This window comes from Somniosus microcephalus, chromosome 10 (assembly GCF_052327205.1).
Source record: "Somniosus microcephalus isolate GS21.2 chromosome 10, FLI_Smic_1.0, whole genome shotgun sequence".
Taxonomy (NCBI): Eukaryota; Metazoa; Chordata; class Chondrichthyes; order Squaliformes; family Somniosidae; genus Somniosus; species Somniosus microcephalus.
This window is the reverse complement of record NC_140996.1, coordinates 201,913,193-201,938,272: the sequence shown is the minus strand read 5'-3', so window position 1 is coordinate 201,938,272 and position 25,080 is coordinate 201,913,193. Positions and strand designations below refer to the sequence as shown.

Genomic DNA, 25,080 nt, shown 5'->3' with positions numbered 1-25,080 from the left:
ATTCGTAAATAAAAAATGGAGTAACAAGCACCATCGTTTGGCATGTGATCTCAATACATATATGCATGTGTTTTTTTTTGTGTTTGTTGGTAAAATTAGCAAGATGAAACAGAGTTTGCGAGTGTTTTTTTTAATTGTTATGTGCGTTTTACTTGGTTACCCCTTATTGGTTATCTTCTAAAATAGCGTGCAACACGAGTGAAAACGTTAGACTTCAGCACCATCAAAACACCAGCAACACTGTTTGGAGAGTCGAGCGGTAATAGTGGTCAGCTAGACCAATAAAGGAAGATAGATTTGCATCTATATAGCGCCTTTCACTACCTCAGGACATCCCAAAGCGCTTTACAGCTAATGAAGTACTTTTGAAGCACTGTTCTAATATATGCGCACAGCAAGGTCCCACGAACAGCAATGAGATCATGAACAGATAATCTGCTGTAGTGATGTTGGTCGCGGGATAAATATTGGCCAGGAGGAGACCCCCGCTCTTCTTCGAAATAGCGCCCTGGGAACTTTTACGTCCACCTGAAGGGGCTCAGAATAATTGCACCAGGCCCGCAGAAGAAAGCAAGCCCAGCCAATAACAAGCAGCTGCATTTGGGCACACTCTGGCAAGGGGCAAGCTGCGTCCAACCACGTTCTGGATAGAGAACAGAGGCAGGTCTAGCAGTTTTATTGTGCGAGTCAACATTCTAATGAAATCAAGTACTGCTCAGGCTGCTAACAAAAACCTAGAAACAGCACGAAGATGTGCCGTATCTGAGAAATTCATGTCAGAATTTCAAACTTTGATGAAAGAGAAAGACTGTAAAGTTTCGGTTTGTAAAGTAAATATACACATGAAGTACATTTATCTTAGCAAATGTGGCTAAAAGGGTGTCACCATAGCCGTGCCTATGGCTAGTCAGCAATTTCTATTAGACAACACTGTTCATACAGAATGGTGATCCTGTCTTTTTTTTTTAAAACAAACTACAGGATCTGTACCAAATAATTCCAACTTTTCTGCATAAATCAGTTATGAAGTCTTCTAATAAGATTGAAATAAATGCATAATTCTTGGGAAAAAAAATCAGATCAGCTTATGGCTATTTTGCAACTGTGCTGCAGTTCAGATACATGCAGAGTATTCACTGAATGCAGCCTTTTTTGACCTTCTGTGACTTGAAGCAGGATTTACTTCAGACTAGTGCTTTCCTGGTTAAACCCACAGACGGAAGTTATAAAAACACTGTGTACCAGCACCACAGCCCTTAGTTCTCCAAACACTAATGGCATTTTATTATCCAGTATGCAGGAATGCTATTCTGGGCATTGTGCCAAGTGACAAAATATACACAGCTTTTCCCTTACCAAAGTGTAACCTAGCTACCACTGCACTGTGGCTATTAAGAGTCTGAATTAGATAACGTGTCATCCGATGTATGAAACAGAATGAAATGAAACTAAAACCTACATGTTTCGAACGATCACTGTTCAGCATTTTTGATGTTTTATTTCTTAGAAACTACAGTTAGATAGAAGGGGTACTAAATAAGTAATGAAAGGCAATTATTTTGCTGACAAAGGTATCACCTTGCAAGCGGTCATCCCAAGTTGCTTCCCAGAGCCATAAGGTTTGCTCTCACAAAGTGGAATGCAGTACCAATGATGTTCCAGCCTGACCCAACAGCAAAAGAACAAGATTTAAAGGATTTAGCTTCAAGTTCTGTTGCTACATCAGTGCCCACTTGTCAAGTATAATTTTCTGAAACTGCAAAGTGGAATAAATTGCACTCTCAAAAGCTGTTCCCAGCAGGAGGCATTTTAACTCACTGCACTTATGATATACTCAATTGAACAGGCAATTATAATAATTAATGACAATGAAGGAAGATATGTTGGTAGGGAAGAGTAGCCCAGTTAAGTGATATTCAATTAAGCAGTCTCAAATACAAGTGCTGCAAATGCACCTTTGCTCTACCTATTACAACTTGCTGATACTCACCCAATAGACTCAAACGTGAAGCGTATGGTAAGAGAGTACCAGTGACATTGAACCCCAGCATTTGAGAGGGGGAGAAAAGAATTGGAGAAAATGCATACAATTCTCGAAGATATAGTAAACACAACATAACCTTGCTTTTGAGTACCAGGTACCAATGTGACCACTTTATTAATAAACTGGTGCCTTACTAGATCCCTCAAACTCCCATATTTCAAACATGACTATAGTTTACTGTACAGAATAACCTTTACAACATTAGCAAGACTGTTCAAAGAATATATTAGAGTTGTGTTGTGTGATTCGGTGAACATCTCGCCTGGTATTATCTAATTGACTATCTGCAATATATTTACATTGTGCATTCTCCAAGTATAAGAAGTCTCAACAGTAGTGGCATGCAAAACTAGCCAAGCAAAAAACTGCAAGACTATAAGAAACAGAATTTTAAAATTTCACACCTTACAGTAAATTGATTGAAACAAAGCAACTAGGCTACCCGATGGAAACTGCTACTATATTATTATTTTTTTTTAAAGAGACGAGCGCTAAATTCCAGAAGTGGAATGGGTTTACTTTTTTTGGCTTCCAAGGCAGCTTGAATTTATATGCTCTCATTATTCAGCTTCTCAATTATCCATGACAAGGAAAAGCAAATGCTGTTTCTTCTGCTGGCCCTGACAAGATGATTAGCTGGCACTGCACAGTTGATCAGTCAGCTGATCTGATAGCTCACAGTTACAACATACACCTGGCTGCAGCTCCAAAGACTCAAAGCATAGTCAAAATAACAAAGTAGTATGCACTCACCTCCAGCAATCCGATTGATGGCCTACACAACACTTCTGTGAAACTGCTAGCTCCAAAATCAGTAGAGCCTTCCTATTTAATCATGCACCTCCCTGGCACTTTCTAGCAGGAGCTACCAAGAACCATGGATGCTTTTGCCCTCATTAGGCCCATGGGTACAGAAGCAAATTACCTTAAAATAAATCTGTCAATACAATTTCACTCATGCATGTTTTCTTGTTCAGATCTTCTTTCTCCTTTCCTCATTGTCTGTGGCTCTTTATTTCTCCACTCCCACCCACATTTTGATTTGAGATCAGTAGCCACTGGATTATAAGAGACGAGCTACAAGACAGTAGAATTCAGGACCTCCAAGGCAGCCCACATGACTTCTTCCCCTACACATCCCAGTTTGAGAATCCTCGGTCAATGGAAATGCTGGCTATTTGTTTTTGTAACACTTAGTCAGCCCGAGAATGGTGGAAATAAATCAGTAACTATATTTTCACATGTCAATTAATCAAACAGCACAAAAAGTCATTCCAGTTGTAGGTAATGCAAATGTTGGTAGTGAACAGATATGTATCGTTATGTAATAGTGCCTCTTAATCCCAAGCTTTAAAAAAAAAAATCCAAGGTACTTTTAAAGTGAATTAAAATCGAAGCACATGACTCATTTAAATATACAGTACAGACTGATTCCAAAGTCAATTTAAGTCATTACAAGGAACTGAAGTCCAGACAGTTACTGCATTTAGATCAGAACATTTCTACTCAAATTATCCAGTGAATTAGAAATTGTTAGAAACTTAAAGTTTTTTTTGTAGATGCAAGGATAAAAGCCAATCTGTTTTTAAAGTACAAATTGGGTAGATAAGGAAATATTAAAAAGACCTACTAGAAATAGCAACAATGGCAGACAATACAACTTGTATTTATATAGCACCTTTAGGGTAGAAAAATGTCCCACGGCGCTACAGAGGTGTAATCAAAAAATGGACTGAGCCAAAGGAGAAATTAAGAGTGGTGGTCAAAACTATGGTTAAAGACGTTGGGTTTAAGGAGGGGCTTAAAATGAGGAGAGTCTTGGGAAGGGTATTCCACAGCATGAGCCTAGAGATTATGATACATAATTTCTGAACTATTTTACTAACAGCAATGGTGGGTTATAGAGGTCAAAAAAAGTTACCTCCTCTATTACAACAAAAAAAAACAGCTGACAACTACTCCTCAGTTCCAAAACAGACAGATTTCTTAAGAAAATATTAGTGTTTCAAAGTTACTGAATGACTTAATTGCCTTGTAATGGCCATGTTAACCTTTTTTTCATAAATTTCACACAATCCTTTCTGCAGTCTTGCCCGGTGTTACTCTAACTACCCAGTGAGATCACTGCCCACAAAGCCTACAGACTCTTCCTGCTCCTAATCAGGGCTGTGCAGTCACACAGCGCTTCTTTGTCTGTCTTCTGCTGCCACAATGTTCCACACTGTTGCAAGGTGGTACAATTAACGCACTGAAACCTACAGTACACTTTCACTTCTGGAACTCATAACATTTAATAGCCAGGGTAAACTGACTGCTGAGTCAGGATTAAGCGGATCTCAACAATTAAATCCATTCTAACTACGAGGTATGCTAGGTCATGCATGGATTTATGTGATGCATAGTGAATGTTTTGTATAGAGATGTCTGAATTCTGAAGATACAACAACTTGGGAGATTTTGCATTTTATTTTTAAAATAGTTTACAGTTACATATACCGTTCCATTTTCTTTACATTGCATTTTCTCCTCTTTGCTGGTTGGTTCTGTAACTGCCATGTTCTCCAGAGGATTACTTCAGATATCAAAGTTGAATGGAAACAAAATGCATAGACACACTTTTATGGGTCAAGGTGACAAGGTAATCTTTTTGGGATATGATGGGACTTATACAAGCAGCCTGGCACACACTGGCAATCAGGTTTCAGCATTAATCTCCATCAAAATTATTGTCCCACAACTCTCAGTTGTAAGATTACGAAGACAAAGTTTATACACTGCAATGATAAAGTACTTGAATACCTGTATATAACCCTGAGTAGGGATCTGTACTGCTTAGTTTTAGAGCAACCCTCATCCAGTAAACACCTGTTGATTATTCCTCTGCAGTCTCTGTCGATTATTTGAAGGACACACTACCTAAAGATTCACGGATTCAACATTGGCGACGAGTCGTTTCGAACCTACCTGCAACTCTGAAGGAGGCCGATTCCACCAGTGCGGGCGTCGACCATCCAAGGAGGACTTGAGCATCGCAGAGGAGGCTGTAGAGAGCTGGGCTTGGTTCTCCAGTCGTGACGATCCAGCACAGCAGGCTGGCAACAGGTACGGCGCAGACCCTTCCCGGACAGCGGCGGCGGGAGCCGACCGACGGCACAGAAAAAGGCCGAGCAGCGTCGACGGGTAAGAGAGAGGGTAAAGCGCACAGGGCGCAGCCGGGGTTGAAGACCGAGCGGCGCCAACGAGAGAGGGTAAAGCGCACAGGGCGCAGCCGGGGTTGAAGACCGAGCGGCGTCAACGAGAGAGGGTAAAGCGCACAGGGCGCAGCTGGGGTTGAAGACCGAGCGGCATCAACGAGAGAGGGTAAAGCGCACAGGGCGCAGCCGGGGTTGAAGACCGAGCGGCGTCAACGAGAGAGGGTAAAGTGCACAGGGCGCAGCCGGGGTTGAAGACCGAGCGGCGTCAACAAGAGAGGGTGAAGCGCGCAGGGCGCAGCCGGGGTTGAAGACCGAGCGGCGTTGAGAGAAGCGCGCAGGAAAACGCGCAGAGCGCGGCTGGTTTCAAGGGCTGAGCAGCGTCCGCGGGGGAAGAAAAGAAAGCGCGGGAGACGCCATTTGGGCCGCAGCGGAGAAGAAAGGGAAGCGCGGGAGACGCCATTTTGAGCCAGCAGAGAAGGGAGAGCGCGGGAGACGCCACTTTTAGCCAGTCTAACCACACCCAGGGATGCAGAAGAGTGGCAGGGTCACAGCGTTCGACAATGAAGTCGAAGATCGGGCGACATATGTAGAACGCATAGAAGTGTACTGCAAGGCGAATGAAGTGCCAGATGCCAGGAAAGCACCGGTATTGTTGAATTCCATGGGTGCAAAAACATACGGCTTACTGCGAAACCTAGTAACCCCAGAGAAGCCAGTGGAAAAGGATTTTGAAAGCATAGTGGCAATCCTACAGGACCACTTAAACCCCACACCGCTGCTGATAGCAGAAAGATTTAAGTTTCACAAAAGGAACCAGCATAAAGATGAAAGTAATGCTGAGTATTTAACGGAACTGCGCAAGCTATCGAAACACTGCCAGTTTGGAACGGGACTAGCAGATACTTTAAGCGACAAGTTTGTGTGTGGGCTTCAAAGTGAAGGAACCCAGAAACGGCTACTATCAGAAAAGGATCTTACACTGGACAAGGCTTTCAACATGGCAGTATCACACGAAGCAACCGCACGGGGCGCTGCAGAGATACAACGGAGACCGCAAGAATATGGCACAAATGAAATGTCATATGGAGCAGTGAAGTGTTATCGCTGCGGCAGAACAACACACGACCATAAGGATTGTTGGTTCAAGGACCAAGTGTGCAGACAGTGTGGAAAAGTAGGACACATAATAAGAGTCTGCAGGTCGGGAAAGAAAACCAGCAGCAAGAAACGTCCACAGGAGAAGTACAAAAAGGTACATAAGGTGACGGAGAGTAGTTCAGACGAACAGAAAAGTGATACAGACTCCAGAAGCAAGGAGCTGGGTTGTCTGAAACTACATAATGTGACCAAAATGGAGGATCACCAAACTATCTGGGTCACGCTCAAGATAGACAGAGTCCAAGTGAAAATGCAATTGGACACAGGATCAGCCCCAACAGTCATAAACCGAAGGGACTACAAGCGGCTATTCTCACATATACCCTTGAGAGATACAGAGATTGTCTTGAAGACGTACACGGGGCAAAAAGTCTACCCCAAAGGAAAAATAAGGGTGAACGTGATATACAACGGCAAGGAAACACCAAAAATGGACCTATATGTATTGCCAGATGGAGGACCACCACTACTAGGACGTGAATGGATCCGGAAGATACAGTTAGATTGGCATGCCATACAAGCACTGACGGTAGATGCCAAAAAGGATGACAACGTCACACCTGGACGACTGTCAAAAATGCTAACTGACGCACAAGAAGTGTTCCAGGAGGGACTCAGAACACTAAAAGGCATAACAGCGACGATCAAAATAGAGGAAAATGCAAGCCCAAAGTTTTTTTTTTTAAGGCCAGACCAGTGCCTTATGCGATCCGCCCAGCCGTCGAAGCAGAGCTGGAAGGTTTGGAACGTTCTGGAGTACTGTCCAAAGTGGACTGGAGCGAGTGGGCTACACCCATCGTTCCTGTAATGAAGAGGTCGTTGAGTAATACGCCTGGGGAACCAAAGAAGATTCGCATCTGTGGGGACTTTAAGGTGACAGTGAACCCAGTCCTTCACACGGTACAATATCCGCTTCAGAGGATTGAAGATATTTTCGCCTCGCTATCTGGAGGAAAACGCTTCACTAATATTGATCTGGCCCAGGCGTACCTGCAAATGGAGGTAGAAGAAGCCTCGAAACATTACCTCACGATCAACACTCATAAAAGGTCTCTACCAATACAACTGGCTGGCGTTTGGGGTAGCATCAGCTCCGGCTTAACAACAGAAAATGCTGGAAAAACTCAGCAGGTCAGGCAACATCTGTGGAGAGAAATTTGAATTGACGTTTCGGGTTGGACCCTTCTTCAAAACTGGAAAGAAAATAAACTAGATCGGAGGCAGGGCTGCGATCGGACAAAAGAATAAAAGAAACAAAAGAAGTAAAAGAGATTAGAAGCTAGACGAGATAGTAATAGGCTGGGATTAGGTGTAAAGTGTACTGGCAGGGCAAAAGATAGCTGCCAGGTGTGAGAGAGAAACAAAAGGAAAGGGGGGGGGAAAGGAGTGGAACAATTACAAGAGAAAATGAAATGGGGGCCGAGCTTATGATCTGAAATTGTTGAACTCGATATTGAGTCCGGAAGGCTGCAGACTGCCTAATCGGAAGATGAGGTGCTGTTCCTCGAGTTTACGTTGAGCTTCCGTGGAACAATACAAGAGGCCAAGGACGGTGAGGTCCGAGTGGGAATGGAGCGGTGAATTAAAATGACAGGCGACCGGAAGCTCGGGGTCACCCTTACGGACTGAACGGAGGTGTTCCGCAAAGCGGTCACCCAATCTGCGTTTGGTCTCCCCAATGTAGAGGAGACCGCATCGTGAGCAGCGAATACAGTATACTAGATTGCGAGAAGTACAAGTAAATCGCTGTTTCACCTGGAAGGGGTGTTTGGGGCCCTGGACAGTGGGAAGGGGGGAGGTATAGGGGCAGGTGTTACATCTCCTCCGCTTGCACGGGAAGGTGCCAGGCGAAGAGGAAGGGCTGTTTGGGGTGATAGAGGAGTGGACTAGGGTGTCTCGGAGGGAGCGGTCCCTACGGAATGCTGAAAGGGGAGGGGAGGGGAAGATACGTTTGGTGGTGGGATCACTTTGGAGGTAGCGGAAATGCCGGAGGATGATCCGTTGAATGTGGAGGCTGGTGGGGTGAAAGGTGAGGACAAGGGGAACCCTATCGTGGTTCCGGGAGGGGCAGGGGTGAGGGCAGAAGTGCGGGAGATAGAACTGACACGGTCGAGGGCAGTGTCAACCACAGTAGAGGGGAATCCGGTAGAGGGAATAGCTCCGGCTATTTGGCAAAGGGCAATGGAACAAGTCCTGCAAGGGATTCCAGGGACCCAGTGTTATTTGGACGACATCCTGGTCACGGGCGAAAATGACAGTGATCACCTCGCCAACCTGGAGCAGGTGCTCACTAGATTGAAGGAATATGGGCTCCGAGCTAATCGCCACAAATGCGAGTTTTTCCAGAAGCAGATCTCGTATTGTGGCCACGTTATTGATGAAGAGGGGTTACATAAGTCCCCTGAAAAGATTGAGGCAGTAGTCAAGGCTCCAGCACCGGAAAATGTGTCACAACTGAGGTAGTTCCTCGGGCTGGTGAGCTACTACCATAAGTTCTTGTCGAATTTGTCTACAGTACTACACCCACTGAACACCTTATTGCAAACGGGGGTACCATGGAAGTGGAATGACGAATGTAAACGAGCTTTCCAGAAGTGCAAAGAATTGATCACATCAAAAGAGGTGTTGGCTCATTTCAACCCAGCACTACCAATTCGGTTGGCGTGTGATGCATCACCCTATGGTATTGGAGCGGTGCTGTTGCACAAATTCCCGGACGGCTCGGAGAGGCCAGTAGCCTTTGCGTCTCGGTCACTAACCTCAGCCGAGCGTAACTACGCCCAGATTGACAGGGAGGCCCTCAGCCTAGTGTGGGGAGTGAAAAAGTTCAATCACTATCTGCACAGGCAGAAGTTCACCTTGCTAACCAACCACCAACCACTTGTCTCCATCTTTAATCCAAAGAAGGGCGTTCCGGTGATGACTGCACAACGGCTACAAAGATGGTCCCTTTTTCTAGGGGCGAACCATTATGAAATAGAGTATAAGGGCACGAAACAGCATGGAAACGCTGATGGGCTATCACGCCTGCCACTGCCTACTGCGGAGGAAGCACCAGCAGTGGACCCTGTCGAAATATTTTATTCGACTATAATTGAACGCTTGCCAGTAACTAACACGGATATAGAGAAGGAGACCCGAAATGACCCGACACTGTCTCGGGTATATGACTTGACGGTGAAGGGATGGCCAACACATGGCGACTCACTGTTGCCAGCATTCTCATCCAGAAGAGAACAGCTGTCAGTATGCCAGGGAACCTTGATGTGTGGATCCCGAGTGATAATTCCACCCAAGTTAAGGGAGAGAGTGCTCAATGAGCTTCACGAAGGCCATCTGCGAGGGGTGAAAATGAAAAGCCTTGCTAGGGCTTATGTGTGGTGGCCGGGGATCGATCAGCAAATCGAGGACCTGACAAAGAGCTGCTCAGGATGCCAGAAGGTCCAAAATGCACCACTACATGCCCCTCTACACCCATGGGAGTGGCCCTCCTCTCCATGGCAATGGGTGCATATTGATTTTGCTGGTCCATTCATGGACTCAATGTTTTTAATAGCCGTGGATGCGCACTCGAAATGGCCTGAGGTGATCAAAATGTCCTCCACCACCACGGAGAAAACTATTGCAGTCCTACGGACCATATTTGCCAGGAACGGCTTGCCAGAGCAGATTTGCTCTGATAACGGACCACAGTTTGTGTCCGAAGAGTTTCGGAAATTTATGAAAAGGAATGGGGTAAGGCATTACACATCCGCCCCGTATCATCCAGCCACAAATGGATTGGCTGAGAGGTTCGTACAAACCTTTAAAAAGGCAGTAAGGGCCATGTGTGATGACGACATTCCACTGCAGCATAAGGTGGATAATTTCCTGTTAGCTTACAGAAATGCGACACATGCAGTTACCAACCAGACCCCAGCCATGATGTTCTTTAACCGAAGGTTGAGATCTCGTCTGGATTTGCTCAGACCAAATGTACGAAGAAATGTTGAGAATAAGCAATTCCAGCACATCAATGAGAAGCTGACAAGGAGCTTCAATGTAGGGCAACCAGTCTTGGCCCGCGACTACCGAACAGAGAAATGGCAACCAGGAACGATATGCACACGGCAGGGGCCACTAATGTACACAGTGGATGGTGGGGAGAACATTGTGAGGCGCCATGTCGACCAGATCCTAGCGTCACAGGAACAAGTCAACCCCATGTCTCACGTATCTGGTAATGAACCCGACATACAGGTAGCATCTACCCCAGAAACAGTAGTATCGGAAGCTGATGAACCAACCGACGACAGGGGGCCAGAATCGCCTCCGCACCAAGAGCAAGACACTCAGGAAAGGCGCTATCCAGAAAGGATCAGGAAGCCTCCCCAAAGACTGAATTTATAAATAGACTATTTTCAGTTAATGTTGCATGTTAAAAGTGTTAATTGTTAAATGAATGTTATGGTACTGTTAATCTAAAAGGGGAGGAATTGTAGTGTATGTACCTTTAAGGGGAGAACTACTTTTTACAGCTCCTGTATACTGTAGTACCGGCAGTGACCACACCTGTATATAACCCTGAGTAGGGATCTGTACTGCTTAGTTTTAGAGCAACCCTCATCCAGTAAACACCTGTTGATTGTTCCTCTGCAGTCTCTGTCGATTATTTGAAGGACACACTACCTAAAGATTCACGGATTCAACAGGGAGCGGGCAGGGAAGTGGAGTTGAGGGCATGATCTTATTGAATGGTGGAGCAGGCTCGAGGGGCCAAATGACCTACTCCTGCTTCTACGTGTTATGTATCTTTACATAATTTTTCCCTCACGAGCTGAAGAGTTGTATATGGGCCGGAATTTGCTGGAACAGTCCGAGGTGCGATGTACGCCATTAATTGGGAATTTGAGCTCTCAGTTCATCTCACTATACTTATGCCAAAATTTGCTGGGAAAAAAATCGATCAGGCAACAAACGTAACAAGCTCAATGACTAATCAGGGACCTCGTTCACAGTGCAGCCAATCGTTTACCCTGCAGACCAACCACATGGCACTATGAAAAGCAGAAAAGAGGTGCCATAACTCGGATTGAGGCTTAACACTGGGAGGTAACCGAGCTGCATGTTCTGAAATTACCTTAAATCAATTTTTAAAAGTCACTCAGCTAAAAAAAAAATTTGTAAAGCACTGTTGAAAGTAATTTCCAGTATCTGCACATCCACTTTTTCCACAGAGATGTTATAAGAGGATGTAAAAAAACAGGACCAAAACTTTGGGGACGAGGACCTGCGTGCCCTACTGGATGAGGCAGAGCTTCAGCAAAACTGGCTACTGGGGACACCAAGGGCAAAGTGAGCCAGGTGGTGTGGAGAGAAGTGGCCAGCGTCTTGAGTGCCATGTTACATAGAAGATAGGAGCAGGAGTAGGCCATTCGGCCCCTCGAGCCTGTTCCGCCATTTAATGAGATCATGGCTGATCATCCAAATTCAGTACCCTGTCCCTGCTTTCTCCCCATATCCCTTGAGCCTTAAGAAATATATCTAACTCCTTCTTGAATATATTTAATGAATTGGCCTCAACTGCCTTCTGTGGTAGAGAATTCCACAGGTTCACCACTCTCGGTGAAAAAAATCCTCATCTCAGTCCTAAATGGCTTACCCCTTATCCTTAGACTGTGACCCATTTCTGGACTCCCCCGCCATCGGGAACATCCTTCCTGCATCTAGTCTGTCTAGTCCTGTTAGAATTTTATAAGTTTCAATGAGATCCCCTCTCATTCTTCTAAACTCTAGCGAATACAAGCCCAATCGACCCAATCTCTCTTCATACGTCATTCCTGCCATCCCAGGTATCAGTCTGGTGAATCTTCACTGCACTCCCTCCATGGCAAGAACATCTTTCCTCAGATAAGGCGACCAAAACTGCACACAATACTCAAGGTGGGGTCTCACCAAGGGCCTGTACAACTGCAGCAAGTTGTAAATAATGTTGGTAATTCCACGCTCGAGTGACCAGAGCCAGAAGTAGTACAGCCCAGGCAGACAAGGGACGCATTCGCTGGGCTTCAATTCAGAATTCAGCATTTTATTAAAAGTAAAAGTAAGAGAGAAAAATAATTAAAAGTTGCCTGTCTCTGCAACATTTCTTTTAAAAAGCTAGAAAGGAGTTGTGTTTAATTCAGTATTTGGGTTGAGCGGGGGTGGGTGGTTCCCACAGGGTCCACCTCATCCTGCTCATTCACACCCGCAGGACTGCAGAACTTCCTGTAAATAATTTGACATTTAAATTCTTTGTACAGTAGTATACAAGAACTTATGTTGACACAGTTTGTTTCCTCAAAAGTGTTTTAGGAAATTTGTTTGACTTTATTGAAGTGTTGTTACAGGAAAATGTTTGCACAATTTCTAATCTATCCACTACTTTTTAATTGACTACCTCAACACAATGTTACCACTGATGCTGCTTATTTGTGATGCAGACATGTTCATTGTAGAATAATTATTTACTACTGTTGAACACATTTGTACCTAAAGTATTGTAACAAGAACATTTTTGCACAATTTCTAACACTATGCACTACTTTATAACTGACTACCTCAACCCAGTGTTACTGCTGTTGGTATTTTATTACTCGGCCACCTTCCGTGTTACACCTGCTGCCCACCAAAGCTGCTATATTTCCCCGGTTCAGCTTAGATAACAATTGCGTTGTCCAGCAAAGGCATGAAGTATGGAGAAACTTTGGGTCCTTGTGACATCAAGCTGCACTTCTTGCTTGGCAGTCGCAGCACTGGTAGACATCCAGTTTCCCTTTCAGTAAGCAAATGCTACATGGTGACCCCAAGGGAGTGAGAGACAGGGCATAAGTTGCAAATTGCAGGTGGTGGTCTTGGGTTTAGATGCTTCGCCCTACCCACTACCTGTTTTGAAGTCTGACACCGCTTACATCCCTTGCTGCAAAGAAACTACATTCCCATAATTGCAAATACCTTTTGATTAGCATATTTCTGCTGATCTAGCCAAATGTATCCTGCCAAACTCAGTCGGCCTCAAGTGCTCCATTCAAGAACAGCAGAGAATAAATGAAATTCAGCCAATGATGCAAGTGAGCGTAAATGCAAGAGCATATATAGTATTTGCATTGAAAGCCTCGAAGTTGGGTCTGCAACTCTAATGCTAAAGCAACTGGCCCACACCAGCTTGAATTTACAAATGAACCTGAAAAGGCCCACTTTTCCAACTTGCAGTAATTGCTAATACTTCAAATAAAGATTTTTTAATTTTTTTTTAATTCTGACAGTTGAGCATTTACTTCCATTTTGCAAGGGAGTCTTCCTTGTACCACCCATATCCCTGCACTCCCAATCAACTACAGCTCCTTCTGTATCTGTCCCTAGCGAAAAACTCTACCCTAACTGCACTTTCTAAATCCCAATGGTCTAGTGGCCCTCCATTCGTCACAATACTTCTGCAGTGGTCGCTGTGCTTAACTACCATTAATGCTGTTGTCCCAGCAAATCCTTTAACTCTCTCATATCATGGCCAATCTCCCTGGTATGGCCTCTATTTTCACTCCCTCAAGTCCAAGGGGTACAGATTTGATTGTATCTGGTGCACAACTGGTTTAAGCCATCCAAATCTGGCTGAACCACATCAAGTCCCTACTCTACAAAAACCACACACAACTCCAGGATCAATCTGGAGAGCAAAGATAGCCCCGGCTTCTTTCCTCCATTACGTACCATCACCCTAAACCTCTCTCCCCGCCCCCTCCACCTTCAGCGCCAACAAGTGCAGGGAGCTCCTGGACTTTTTATCACCAAGATTGAGACCATCAGTTCTGATGCCTCTGGCCACCCTTCCCCATATCCACAAAACCAAACCTCGCCCCAGCTCCCCCCCGTCTTAGCCCTGAATCCACATTTTTCTTCAGTTTCTCTACGATCACCTCTCATGTTACTCAGAAATCACCTTGTTCATGATACCCATCACCTGCTCCATTGACCCCATTCCCACTAAACTGCTAACCACCTAATTTACCTTCTTGGCATTGTAAATACCTCCCCCTCCTCAGGTACTGTTCCTCTCCCTTTCAAAACTGCCATCATTGACCCTCCTCAAAAAAAACATCCTCGACCCCTCTGTTCTAGCAAACAATCGGCCAAACTACATTTCCTCTCCAAAGTCCTTAAATCTGTTGTCATCTCTTAAATCTGTGCCCAACTTTTCTGAAACTCCCTATTTGAATCTCTCCAATCAGGCCTCCATCTCTTAACCACTCCTGCATGTATACAGTTGATGCCCTTGTCCCAGCATATCCTGTAACTCTCTTCCAAAGGACTTTCCTCCGCTATCCAGTTCAGTGGGATTGCAGTTCTTCCGTGCGGTTTGTAAAGTCTGTAGGTTGTGCAGTAAATAACTTCAGAGACTTTAGAAGTACAAACAAAACAGGTCTTTACTATTCAGAGGTCTGGGCGATTTCTGCCCTAGTTAACGTATTCCAACCCTTATATACTGGTGTGGTCACTATCGGTATTACAGTATACATGAGCCAATAAATAGTGCCACCCTAAAGTAGTGCTCTTAAAGGCGAACGGTTACATTCTATAGTTCCCTTAAAGGTAAACGGTTACATACACAACACTGTTAGAAGCAGCATCCAGGAAAATCAACTCCCATTCTTAAATGCATCACGCCGCAGGTCTGATAAGACTGCTCCCGCGAGCCAGATGTTCAATACCCTTGGTATAGTCTAACAATTTTTAGTACCTAATTGTGGTCGCCGGGGGAAAAAAAAATAATCTCAATTCACTGGCATTCTTATTATTTTCCATGGTTATGTTAATGTGCTGCAGTGATTACCCAATAGTGAATTATGGATGCATTTTAGTTTTACTGTCCTATAATATTTTTTGCCAACTTCTGTTCGATTACAGACACAGTCAATTCCTGTTAAATGCTTGGACAGTATCTTTGCCAGATAAAATTACAACATTAAATCACTCAGCTAACCTCCTCCAGCTGATAAACCTCACAGTATAAACACCAAGTTTTGCTTGCCAGGATCGAGGAGGAAGGTAATGCAACAAAAAGCTTGCTCATAAGCTAACTCGGGTATAAATTGCACTTTTACTATTTAGGGGCATTAAACTTACCTGAAGGTGTGCAACTTATATTGGATTTCATAATATCTTTGCCTTTATAGCAATTTAGCAGCAGTATATAAAAGTCTAATCACTACTACTCATAGTCAGTGTTAAATGTACTTAGCGTCAGCTATTTTCCATCGCTTCAACCCCATTTAAGTAGCTAATAGATCTTGGTGTGATAGCCTATTTACAGAAAAAGAACATCTTTGCAGGAAGTGTTCATTAAAATCATAATTGTGCAGCGTAAATTACCATGTGTCTAAAGGTCTCAAAAATACACTTTGGTAGAAGCTATTAGTTTTTAAAAATTTATTTTTACATGGATTGCAGGAGAAAGTGGCCACCAGCAACAGGCTTGTCTACTATGATTGTCATCTGGAGTTTTTCTAGTTATGTTAAATTTTAATGGTTAAAATAATTTGCCATGGTGAACTTTTGTACCATTCGAAGTTCATTGATCATATGAAACTGGGAGGGATAGAAACAGGCTGATTAAATACATGAAGGATCTGAATAGTTTGGGCAGTTGTACCAAGAAATGGTAAATGTCATTTAATGTGGACAAATGTAACAGAGATTGGGAAATGACAATCGACTGTGGCAATATTAGCTAAATAGCATTATTTCCAGAGGGCAACACAGAAGAATTTGGGATATACTGCTGGATAGATTGCTGAAGCCATCAGCATAATCTCTGCACTCCTCCAATACTGGCCTCTTGCGCATCCCCGATTTTCATCACTTCACCTTGGCCCCAAGCTCTGGAATTCCCTTTCTAAACCTCTCCGCCTCTCTAACCACCTTTAAGACCTTCCTTAAAACCTACCTCTTTGACCAAGCCTGTCCTAATATCTCCTTGTGAGACTCGGTGTCAAATTTTGTTTGATAACGCTCCTGTGAAGCGCCATGGGACGTTTTACTATGTTAAAGATGCTATATAAATGCAAGTTGTTGTTGTGTGTGCAGCAGTAAAGAGAGAAAATAGAATCGTGAGCTGTATAGCCAGAGGAATAGAGCACAAATCTCAGGAAGTGATTTTGAGTTTGTACTGATCCTAAAGGACATAGACAAGATAAACATCAATTTGTTTGTCATAATCACAGATTCTAGAAGAGGGCATAACCTCAAGCTTTGAAGAGGAAGGGTGAAAAAAAACTGTTCAGGTTTAACTATTTTATGCAAAGGGTGGTGATGTATGGAATAGACTGTCATGGGAGGCAGAGATCAGAGCAGCAAATTCAAGACAAAGTTGGGCGAATCCGGCAAAAAAATTGACAGAGGAAAAACAAATTGAGGAATTGGCACGGAGCCATGCTGGGAGAAGCAGGCGCGACCATAATCTTGGTTAAATAGATTGGATTGCAGAAGGTTTTTAAAAAGGTGGAAAGAGCAGTAGAGTGTAAGTAGGAGTTTCCAGAGAGTGCAGCAGAAGCAGCTGCAGGCTCTGCCAACTATGCTAGGCTGATGGGAATAAAGCACGCACAGAAAATCAGAATGAAGGATCAAAGTGTGTGAGGAGGGGTTAGCTGGAGGGTGGAAGGATGGTGGGCCGGCAAGGAGGAGGTTGGAGAAATCATGTACTGAGGTGACAAAAGTGTGGATAAAGGTTTCAGTGGCAATAAGGTGGTGGGAGGAGAGGAAGCAAAAAGACTTGCATTTATATAGCGCCTTTCTCATGACCACTGGACGTCCCAAAGCACTTTACAGCCAATGAAGTACTTTTGAAGTGTAGTCACTTTTGTAATGTAGGAAATGCGGCAGCCAATTTGTGCACAGCAAGCTCCCACAAACAGCAATCTGATAATGACCAGATAATTTGTTTTTTTTGTTATACTGCTTGAGTGATAAATATTGGCCAGGACACCAGGGATAACGCCCCTGCTCTTCTTCAAAATAGTGCCATGGGATCTTTAACATCCACCTGAGAGAGCAGGCGGGACCTCGGTTTAACATCTCATCTGAAAGCCGACACCTCCGACAGTGCAGCTCTCCCTCAGTACCGCACTGGACGTGTCAGCTGAGATTTTTGTGCGGACGCCTCTGGAGCGGGACTTGAACCCACAACCTTCTGTAAGCAGCAGTAAACATTTCTGGTGACTGCTGGATTGTAGGATTTAAAGTCCAACTCTGCATTAAACAATCCACCAAAGTTTTGCAGTGGGGTTACGGGGATAGGGTGGGATATGTGTTGGTGTAGGGGTTACGGGGATCGGGTGGGATATGTGTCGGTGCAGGCTCGATGGGCCGAAATGGCCTCTATCTGCACTGTGGGGTTTCTGTGATTCTGAGATGCGAGGTAGACAGATGTCAGTGATAAAGGATTTTATGATGGCAATGAAACCTCTATGGCTTTGATTTTCATGATGTTCTGTTAGAGGAAACTTTGACTCATCCTGACTTGATTAGGTGAGTGGGCAAAACTATGGCAGATTGAGTTTAATTTGAGGTCATCCACTTTGGACCCAAGGCAGGTCAGAGTATTTCTAAATGGTGAGAAGGTAGGAACTGTGAAGGAGCAGACAGATTTGGAGTCCCTCTACAGAAATTACAAAAAGCTAATCTATAGGTACGAAAAATAATTTTAAAAGGCAAATGTCAGCCTTTATCTCAAGGGGGGCTGGAATACAAATGTAAGAAGTTATTTTAGTTATATAAAGCTCTGGTTAGTCTCCATCTGAAGTACTACGTTCAGCTCGGAGCACTGCACCACAGCAAGGATATATTGACCATGGAGGGGTGCAGTGCAGATTCACCAGAATGATACTGGGGCTAAAAGGGTTAAATTATGAAGGTTGCATAGACTAGGCTTATATTTCCTCGAGTAGAAAAGATTATGGGGTGATCTAATTGAGGTGTTTAACTGCCCCTTCCACACTGGTTCTGGTTCCACAGGGGCAGGAAGGGGAGATTAAAATTCCTCCATAGTGTGAAAGAGAAGCCTGACAGAATCAGTGTTACTCTTACTGGGTGAGAGCTAACCAGCAATATTACTTTGGTTTTCAGAAAGAAAGTGTTAAAATTCTGAGAGTTAAAACCTTTGTAATTAATAAATTGAAAAAGCTAACGGGAGTAACCAGTGGAGTTACTGGTTCAAAACAAACATGAACTTAAACCCAATATTCCCCCTACTTCCACCTCTGCAACACTGTCTGCTTCTGCCACTAAAATCATTGTACGTGCCTTTAACACCTCCAGACTCCACCACTCTGGCCGCCTATCCTCCATTAACACTGCCACACATAGGGGAGGATTTTGCCAGCGCTCAGGGGGCGGCTTTGGAGGCGGGACGGTGGCAAAATGGTAAGAAATGGGAGCGGGTTCAAAACTCGCTTCCAAACAATCTTCCCAGGAGGCGGGTCCCCGGCTCCTAGTGGCGGGAAGGGGATTAGAGTCAATTAACTGCCTGTTACGAGGCTTTTTCCCATTTTGCGCCTACTGCTGCGGGCTTCCCAACGTCGGGAAACCCCACCAGGGTAAGTGAGGCGAGCTGTGGGTCTGTTGTACTGTAACTGTAGAAATGACAACTGCAGAGGTAGTGTGAAGGCTGCAATGGGACACTGGTAAGTATGACAAATGAGGGAAAGTTGGGGAATTTTTTTTTTATTTTTTTATTTTTAAACTGTGGTTTGATGCTTCTGCAGGTGACAAACTGTGATGTGTTTGTGCAGCCTAATCTCATCGGGAAAAGTGGCAGATGGCTTCTGCAATCTCACATGCAGCTGCCATCTGTTTCATCCTAAGGAGAGAGTCATTGGAGAGCCTGGTTGAAAGGGCTCACCTTTGGACAGTGATTGTCAGTGTTTGACAGCACCTCAATGCTGTCAAACACGGTCAAATCATCTGTCAAAGAATTATGGCGTCTGTCACTTCAACAAAACTGGCAGATGAAGCGTCATGCACTAATGTCATCTGACACCGGCTTTCCCTTAATTGGCCGGCAAGCCTGCAGGACGGGCTTAACAAGGCCAATCAAGGGAAAATAGCGTCTGTTTGTCAGACATCGGTGGGGGCGGGACTGAAACCCGAAAACCAGCAGTACCGCCTCGACCTCCGGATCCAAGGTAAAATCCAGCCCATAGTGTCTCACATTAAGTCCCCAGTCATCCATCAGCTCCATATTTGCTGACCTACATTGGCTGCCAATCCTTCAATACATTAAATTTGAAATCCTTCTCCTTGTCTTTCAATCTCTCCATGGTCTTGTCTTGCCCCACCCTACATCCATTCTCGAACATTTCATTTATCTGACTGATTTCTTTCCCGTCACCCCTCCACTCCCTATTTCATGCCATCATTGAAGGCAGAGTTCAGCTTCCTCTGTCCTTCTCGTTAGAACGAACTTCCTAAATTTTTTCACCTCTCCACCTTTAAACATCTTCATAAAACCAATCTCTTCCACCAAGCATTCAACCACCCCACCTGATGATTCCCTTCCTGGATTTAGCTGCTATTAATGGTACTATATAAATTAAAATTGTTCTTGTTGCTCCACTCCATTAAGAATTTCAGTTCAGGGTGCTGAGCAACATCCAGTCATCTTGCAGTGCAATGTCTGAATCCCTACAACTTGATCTCCATTAGGTCCTTCAATAAGTAATGAAAATTTTCTTTCAATTGTTCCAAGTACTTTTTCTTCACATCTCTTGCAAGCATAACCACCTCTTACCTTTGATAGCTCCAACCTCATTCTTTGCCCAGCTCATCTGAAATTTCCACATTTCCTCCATTGTCTGGAGCCTTCAAATGCACCAAATAATGATTTCCCCCTTAAACACTTCTCTATAAAGCCAACATCTGTCCAAGACTTGGAGTTCTGTTCCCATATCTGAGAAGTTTATCTAGTACCTCTTGCACACTCCTGAAAAGGATTCAAGAAAAAGCTGGTCGGATAGGCAATCTTCAGTTATACCCTTCACCCTTTTCTTTGTCCTCACCGCTCTCATTTATTTTGACTACTTTATTGAGACTATTATAGTTCCTCTTAACTGTCCTTACAAGTGCAAACACACTCTTCCTCCTAATCTCCTCTTTGTTGAAGTCAAAACTCATCACATAGTCACCTACTCAAAACTCAATTTCTTCTTAGAATCTCAAAATTGTCAAACTCTATAACTCACTCACCCATCCCCTCCTCCTACAAACTGCAGGCTTTTAAAGTACAAGCTTGAATTCACCTAATCACCACTTACTGATTTACCTTGTCTTCCATTTCACTTGATAGCCCTTTACAATGGGCTTTGGTTTGTCAATTTAAAAATGGGTTCTACTATTTTACAATATTTAAGCCTCCGAAAAGAGAGAGAAGAATTCACTCACACCTTACCTGAGCATAGTCTTTCTCAATTGCAATTCTCTTCTGACTAAAAGTCCTGGAAGAAAAGGAACAAAGAGAAGTCAATTTGGAAAAATACTAGAACATTAGCAATACATTTGTAATTACATACAAGATGTAAAACCAGAAAATAACTCCACTGATCATTAACCATGTCTCATTCTGCATTTCATCTTAACATGGTCCTTCAGAGTTGAGCATTTTCCATTGTAAAAGTTAGCCTCATAACGGAGTCAATATTGTAATTAAGAGACATATGACGAGCAGTGAATCGATGTCTCTAGGACTGGAAGCTACAATATTAGAAGTCATAGAACCCTTTGCAATGATCAGGCAGGTGAAAACTTCATTTTTCAATTTTCCATAGGATTTTTAAAATCCCAGCTGTTATTCTGTTTTTCTTCATTCAAGTTAAGCTGAACACAGAATACACTGCAGATAAATTCCTTTCAAGTTTTCCTCTTGTCGTCTAAAGATGCAGCTAGCTACAAGAAAAATAGGTTTTCCTATGTGGTCACTAATATTTTTGGCAGACCTGTAGATGTAGCAAGAATGATATAATTTTAGCACTATTCATGCACTTATGGAACCAGCAAGAGGTGGTTCCATAAATCAGGGGCCGGGTTTGGGGGGGGGGGGGGGGGGTGGGCAGGGAGATGCCTAAGAAAACCTCAGCAAGTTGTCCCTGCTGTACAAGACCTGAATATTACCTTTCTAGAAGTTATCTTGTACTAAATGATTACTGTAATTTGGAGGACAACCACACAAGAAAGAATTTTAAAAAGTTGAATCTACAAAACCAGAAGATTTCCATATTATCAGAAGTTCCTGGTCACGGTTTATCTGCATGCAAATTATGCAAAATAAATTATATTCCATTAAGTCAACCCTGCTCTTCAGACCGAGTCTAAGACAGGGTGTCCATTGCAAAAATTAAATGGGCTTTTCTCTTTTCAGATTAGTTGTACATTTCCAACACCTTTTGCTTTTATTGTTCTGGAAATATATAGACACTTTCTTAAAGAAAAGCAGGGACAAAACAGGAAGAATGACAAAGGTTTTAAATTAGGCATTTTAAAGTATTGAAATCAGTGATTATAACCAAAAGTACACCTGCATTAGAAACAGAAAATAATAGAAATACACGGGCTAATCAGCATCTATAAATAGAAGACAGGTTAAGACGTTTCACGGGTGTACTTTTCATTAGTATCATACCTTTCAGCCAATGTCCCAGACTCCTCCATCACCATCCCTGGGTATGTCCTGCATAACGACAGGATAGACCCACCAGGGGCGGCGGCACAGTGGTATACAGTCGGGAAGGAGTGGCCCTGGGAGTTCTCAACATTGATTCTGGACCCCATGAAGTCTCATGGCTTCAGGTCAAGCATGGGCAAGGAAACCTCCTGCTGATTACCACCTACTGCCCACCCTCAGCTGATGAATCAGTGCTCCTCCATGTTGAACACCACTTGGAAGAAGCACGGAGAGTAGCAAGGGCACAGAATGTACTCTGGGTGGGAGACTTCAACATCCATCACCAAGAGTGGCTCGGTAGCACCACTACTGACAGAGTCCTGAAGGACATAGTTGCCAGTCTGGGCCTGCGACATGTGAGAAAACCAACATGAGGGGAAAACCTACTTGACCTCGCCCTCACCAATCTACCTGTCGCAGATGCATCTGTCCATGACAGCATTGGTAGCAGTGACCACCGCACAGTCATTGTGGAGACGAAGTCCTGTCTTCACACTGAGGACACCCTCCATCATGTTGTGTGGCACTACCACCGTGCTAAATGGGATAGATTCAGAAGAGATCTAGCTGCTCAAAACTGGGCATCCATGAGGCGCTGGGGCCATCAGCAACAGCAGAATTGTATTCCACCACAGTCTAACCTCATGGCCCAGCATATCCCTCACTCTACCATTACCATCAAGCCAGGAGACCCATCCTGGTTCAATAAGTGTAGAAGAGCATACCAGGAGCAGCACCAGGCATACCTAAAAATGCAGTGCCAACCTGAGGAAGCTGCAACACAGGACTACATGCATGCTAAAAAGTGGAAGCAGCATGCTATAGACAGAGCTAAGCGATCCCACAATCAACAGATCAGATCAAAGCTCTGCAGTCCTGCCACATCCAGTCGCGAATGGTGGTGGACCATTAAACAACTAATGACTCCGGACCACATGAAGTCTCATGGATTCAGGTCAAGCGCCATGAATATTCTCATCTTCAATGATGGTGGAGCCCAGCACATGAGTGCAAAAGGCAAGGCTGAAGCGTTTGCAACCATCTTCAGCCAGAATTGCCGAATGGATGATCCATATCGGCCTCCCCCGGAGGTCCCCACCACCACAGAAGCCAGTCTTCAGCCAATTCGATTCACTCCACATGATATCAAGAAATAGCTGAGCACACTGGATACAGCAATGGCGTTGGGCCCTGACAACATCCCGGCTGTCGTGCTGAAGACTTGTGCTTGAGAACAAGCCGTGGCACTAGCCAAGCTGTTCCAGTATAGCTACAATACTGGCATCTATCCAACAATGTGGAAAACTGCTCAGGTATGTCCTGTCCACAAAAAGCAGGACAAATCCAATAATGCCAATTGCCGCACAATCAGTCTACTCTCAATCATCAGCAGTGATGGAAGGTGTCGTCGACAGTGCTATCAAGCAGCACTTGCTCACCAATAACCCGTTCACTGATGCCCAGTTTAGGTTCCGCCAGGACCACGCGGTTCCAGACCTCATTCCAGCCTTGGTCCAAACATGGACAAAAGAGCTGAATTCCAGAGGTGAGGTGAGAGTGACTGCCCTTGACATCAAGGCAGCATTTGACCAAGTGTGGCATCAAGGAGGCCTAGTAAAACTGAAGTCAATGGGAATCGGGGCCGGGGGAACTCTCCACTGGCTGGAGTCATAACTAGCACAAAGGAAGATGGTTGTGGTGGTTGGAAGTCAATCACCACAGCCCCAGGACATCACTGCAGGAGTTCCTCAGGGAAGTGTCCGAGGCCCAACTATCTTCAGCTGCTTCATCAATGACCTTCCCTCCATCATAAGGTCAGAAGTGGAGATGTTTGCTGATGGCTGCACAGTGAGGAGGTGCCATTCGCAACTCCTCAGATAATGAAGCAGTCCATGCCCGCATGCAGCAAGACCTGGACGACATTCAGGCTTGGGCTGATAAGTGGCAGGTAACATTCGCATCAGACAATGACTATCTCCAACAAACGAGCGTCTAACCACCGCCCCTTGACATTCAATGGCATTACCATCGGCGAATCCCTCACCATCAATATCCTGGTGTCACCATTGACCAGAAACCTAACTGGACCAGCTACATAAATACTGTAGCAACAAGAGCAGGTCAGAGGCTGGGTATTCTGCAGAGAGTGTCTCACCTTCTGACTCCCCAAAGCCTTTCCACCATCTACAAGTCAGAAGTGTGATGGAATACTCTCCACTTGCCTGGATGAGTGCAGATCCAGCAACATAAGAAGCTCAACACCATCCAAAACAAAGCAGCCAGCTTGATTGGCACTCCATCTACCACCTTAAACATTCACTCCCTCCACCACTGGCATACCGTGGCTGCAGTGTGTGCCATCTACAAGATGCACTGCAGCAACTCACCAAGGTTTCTTCGGTAGCACCCCCCAAACCCGTGACCTCTACTACCTAGAAGGACAAAGGCAGCAGGCGCATGGGAACACCACCACCTCCAAGTTCCCCTCCAAGTCACACACCATCCTGACTTGGATGTATATCGCCGTTCCTTCATTGTGGCTGGGTCAAAATCCTGGAACTCCCTCCCTAACAGCACTATGGGAGTACCTTCACTGCACGGACTGCAGTGGTTCAAGAAGGCGACTCACCACCACCTTCTCAAGGGCAATTAGGGATGGGCAATAAATGCTGGCCTTGCCAGCGATGCCCACATCCCATGAACGAATATTAAAAAAAAATAGAACTGCATAGAAGCCAGTTAGAAGATTGTTTTGGCGACAACCTGACATCACCATAACATAAATGCCAGCACACAGTATGGGGTGATTGGAGAAGGGAGAAATTAGAAAATAACAAATGCAGATCAAGTACAATTAGTTTATCCATATATTTAACAAGTTTTTATGAACTTCTGGCATTTCCAGAACACTTTCTCCCACATAACAGTCATTACTGTGCAATCCAACTTGGCGTATCTCA

At 44.4% G+C, this 25,080-nt stretch overlaps 1 protein-coding gene across 1 annotated transcript in view; it reads right to left on the bottom strand.

Moving 5' to 3' along the window:
• The window catches only part of fchsd2 (FCH and double SH3 domains 2), a 267,174-nt gene that overhangs the window by 202,970 nt on the left and 39,124 nt on the right, over positions 1–25,080 (bottom strand). Inside the window, 1 exon segment of the mRNA XM_085999451.1 lies at positions 20,852–20,897. Within this exon segment, the coding sequence (XP_085855577.1) occupies positions 20,852–20,897 (46 nt within the window).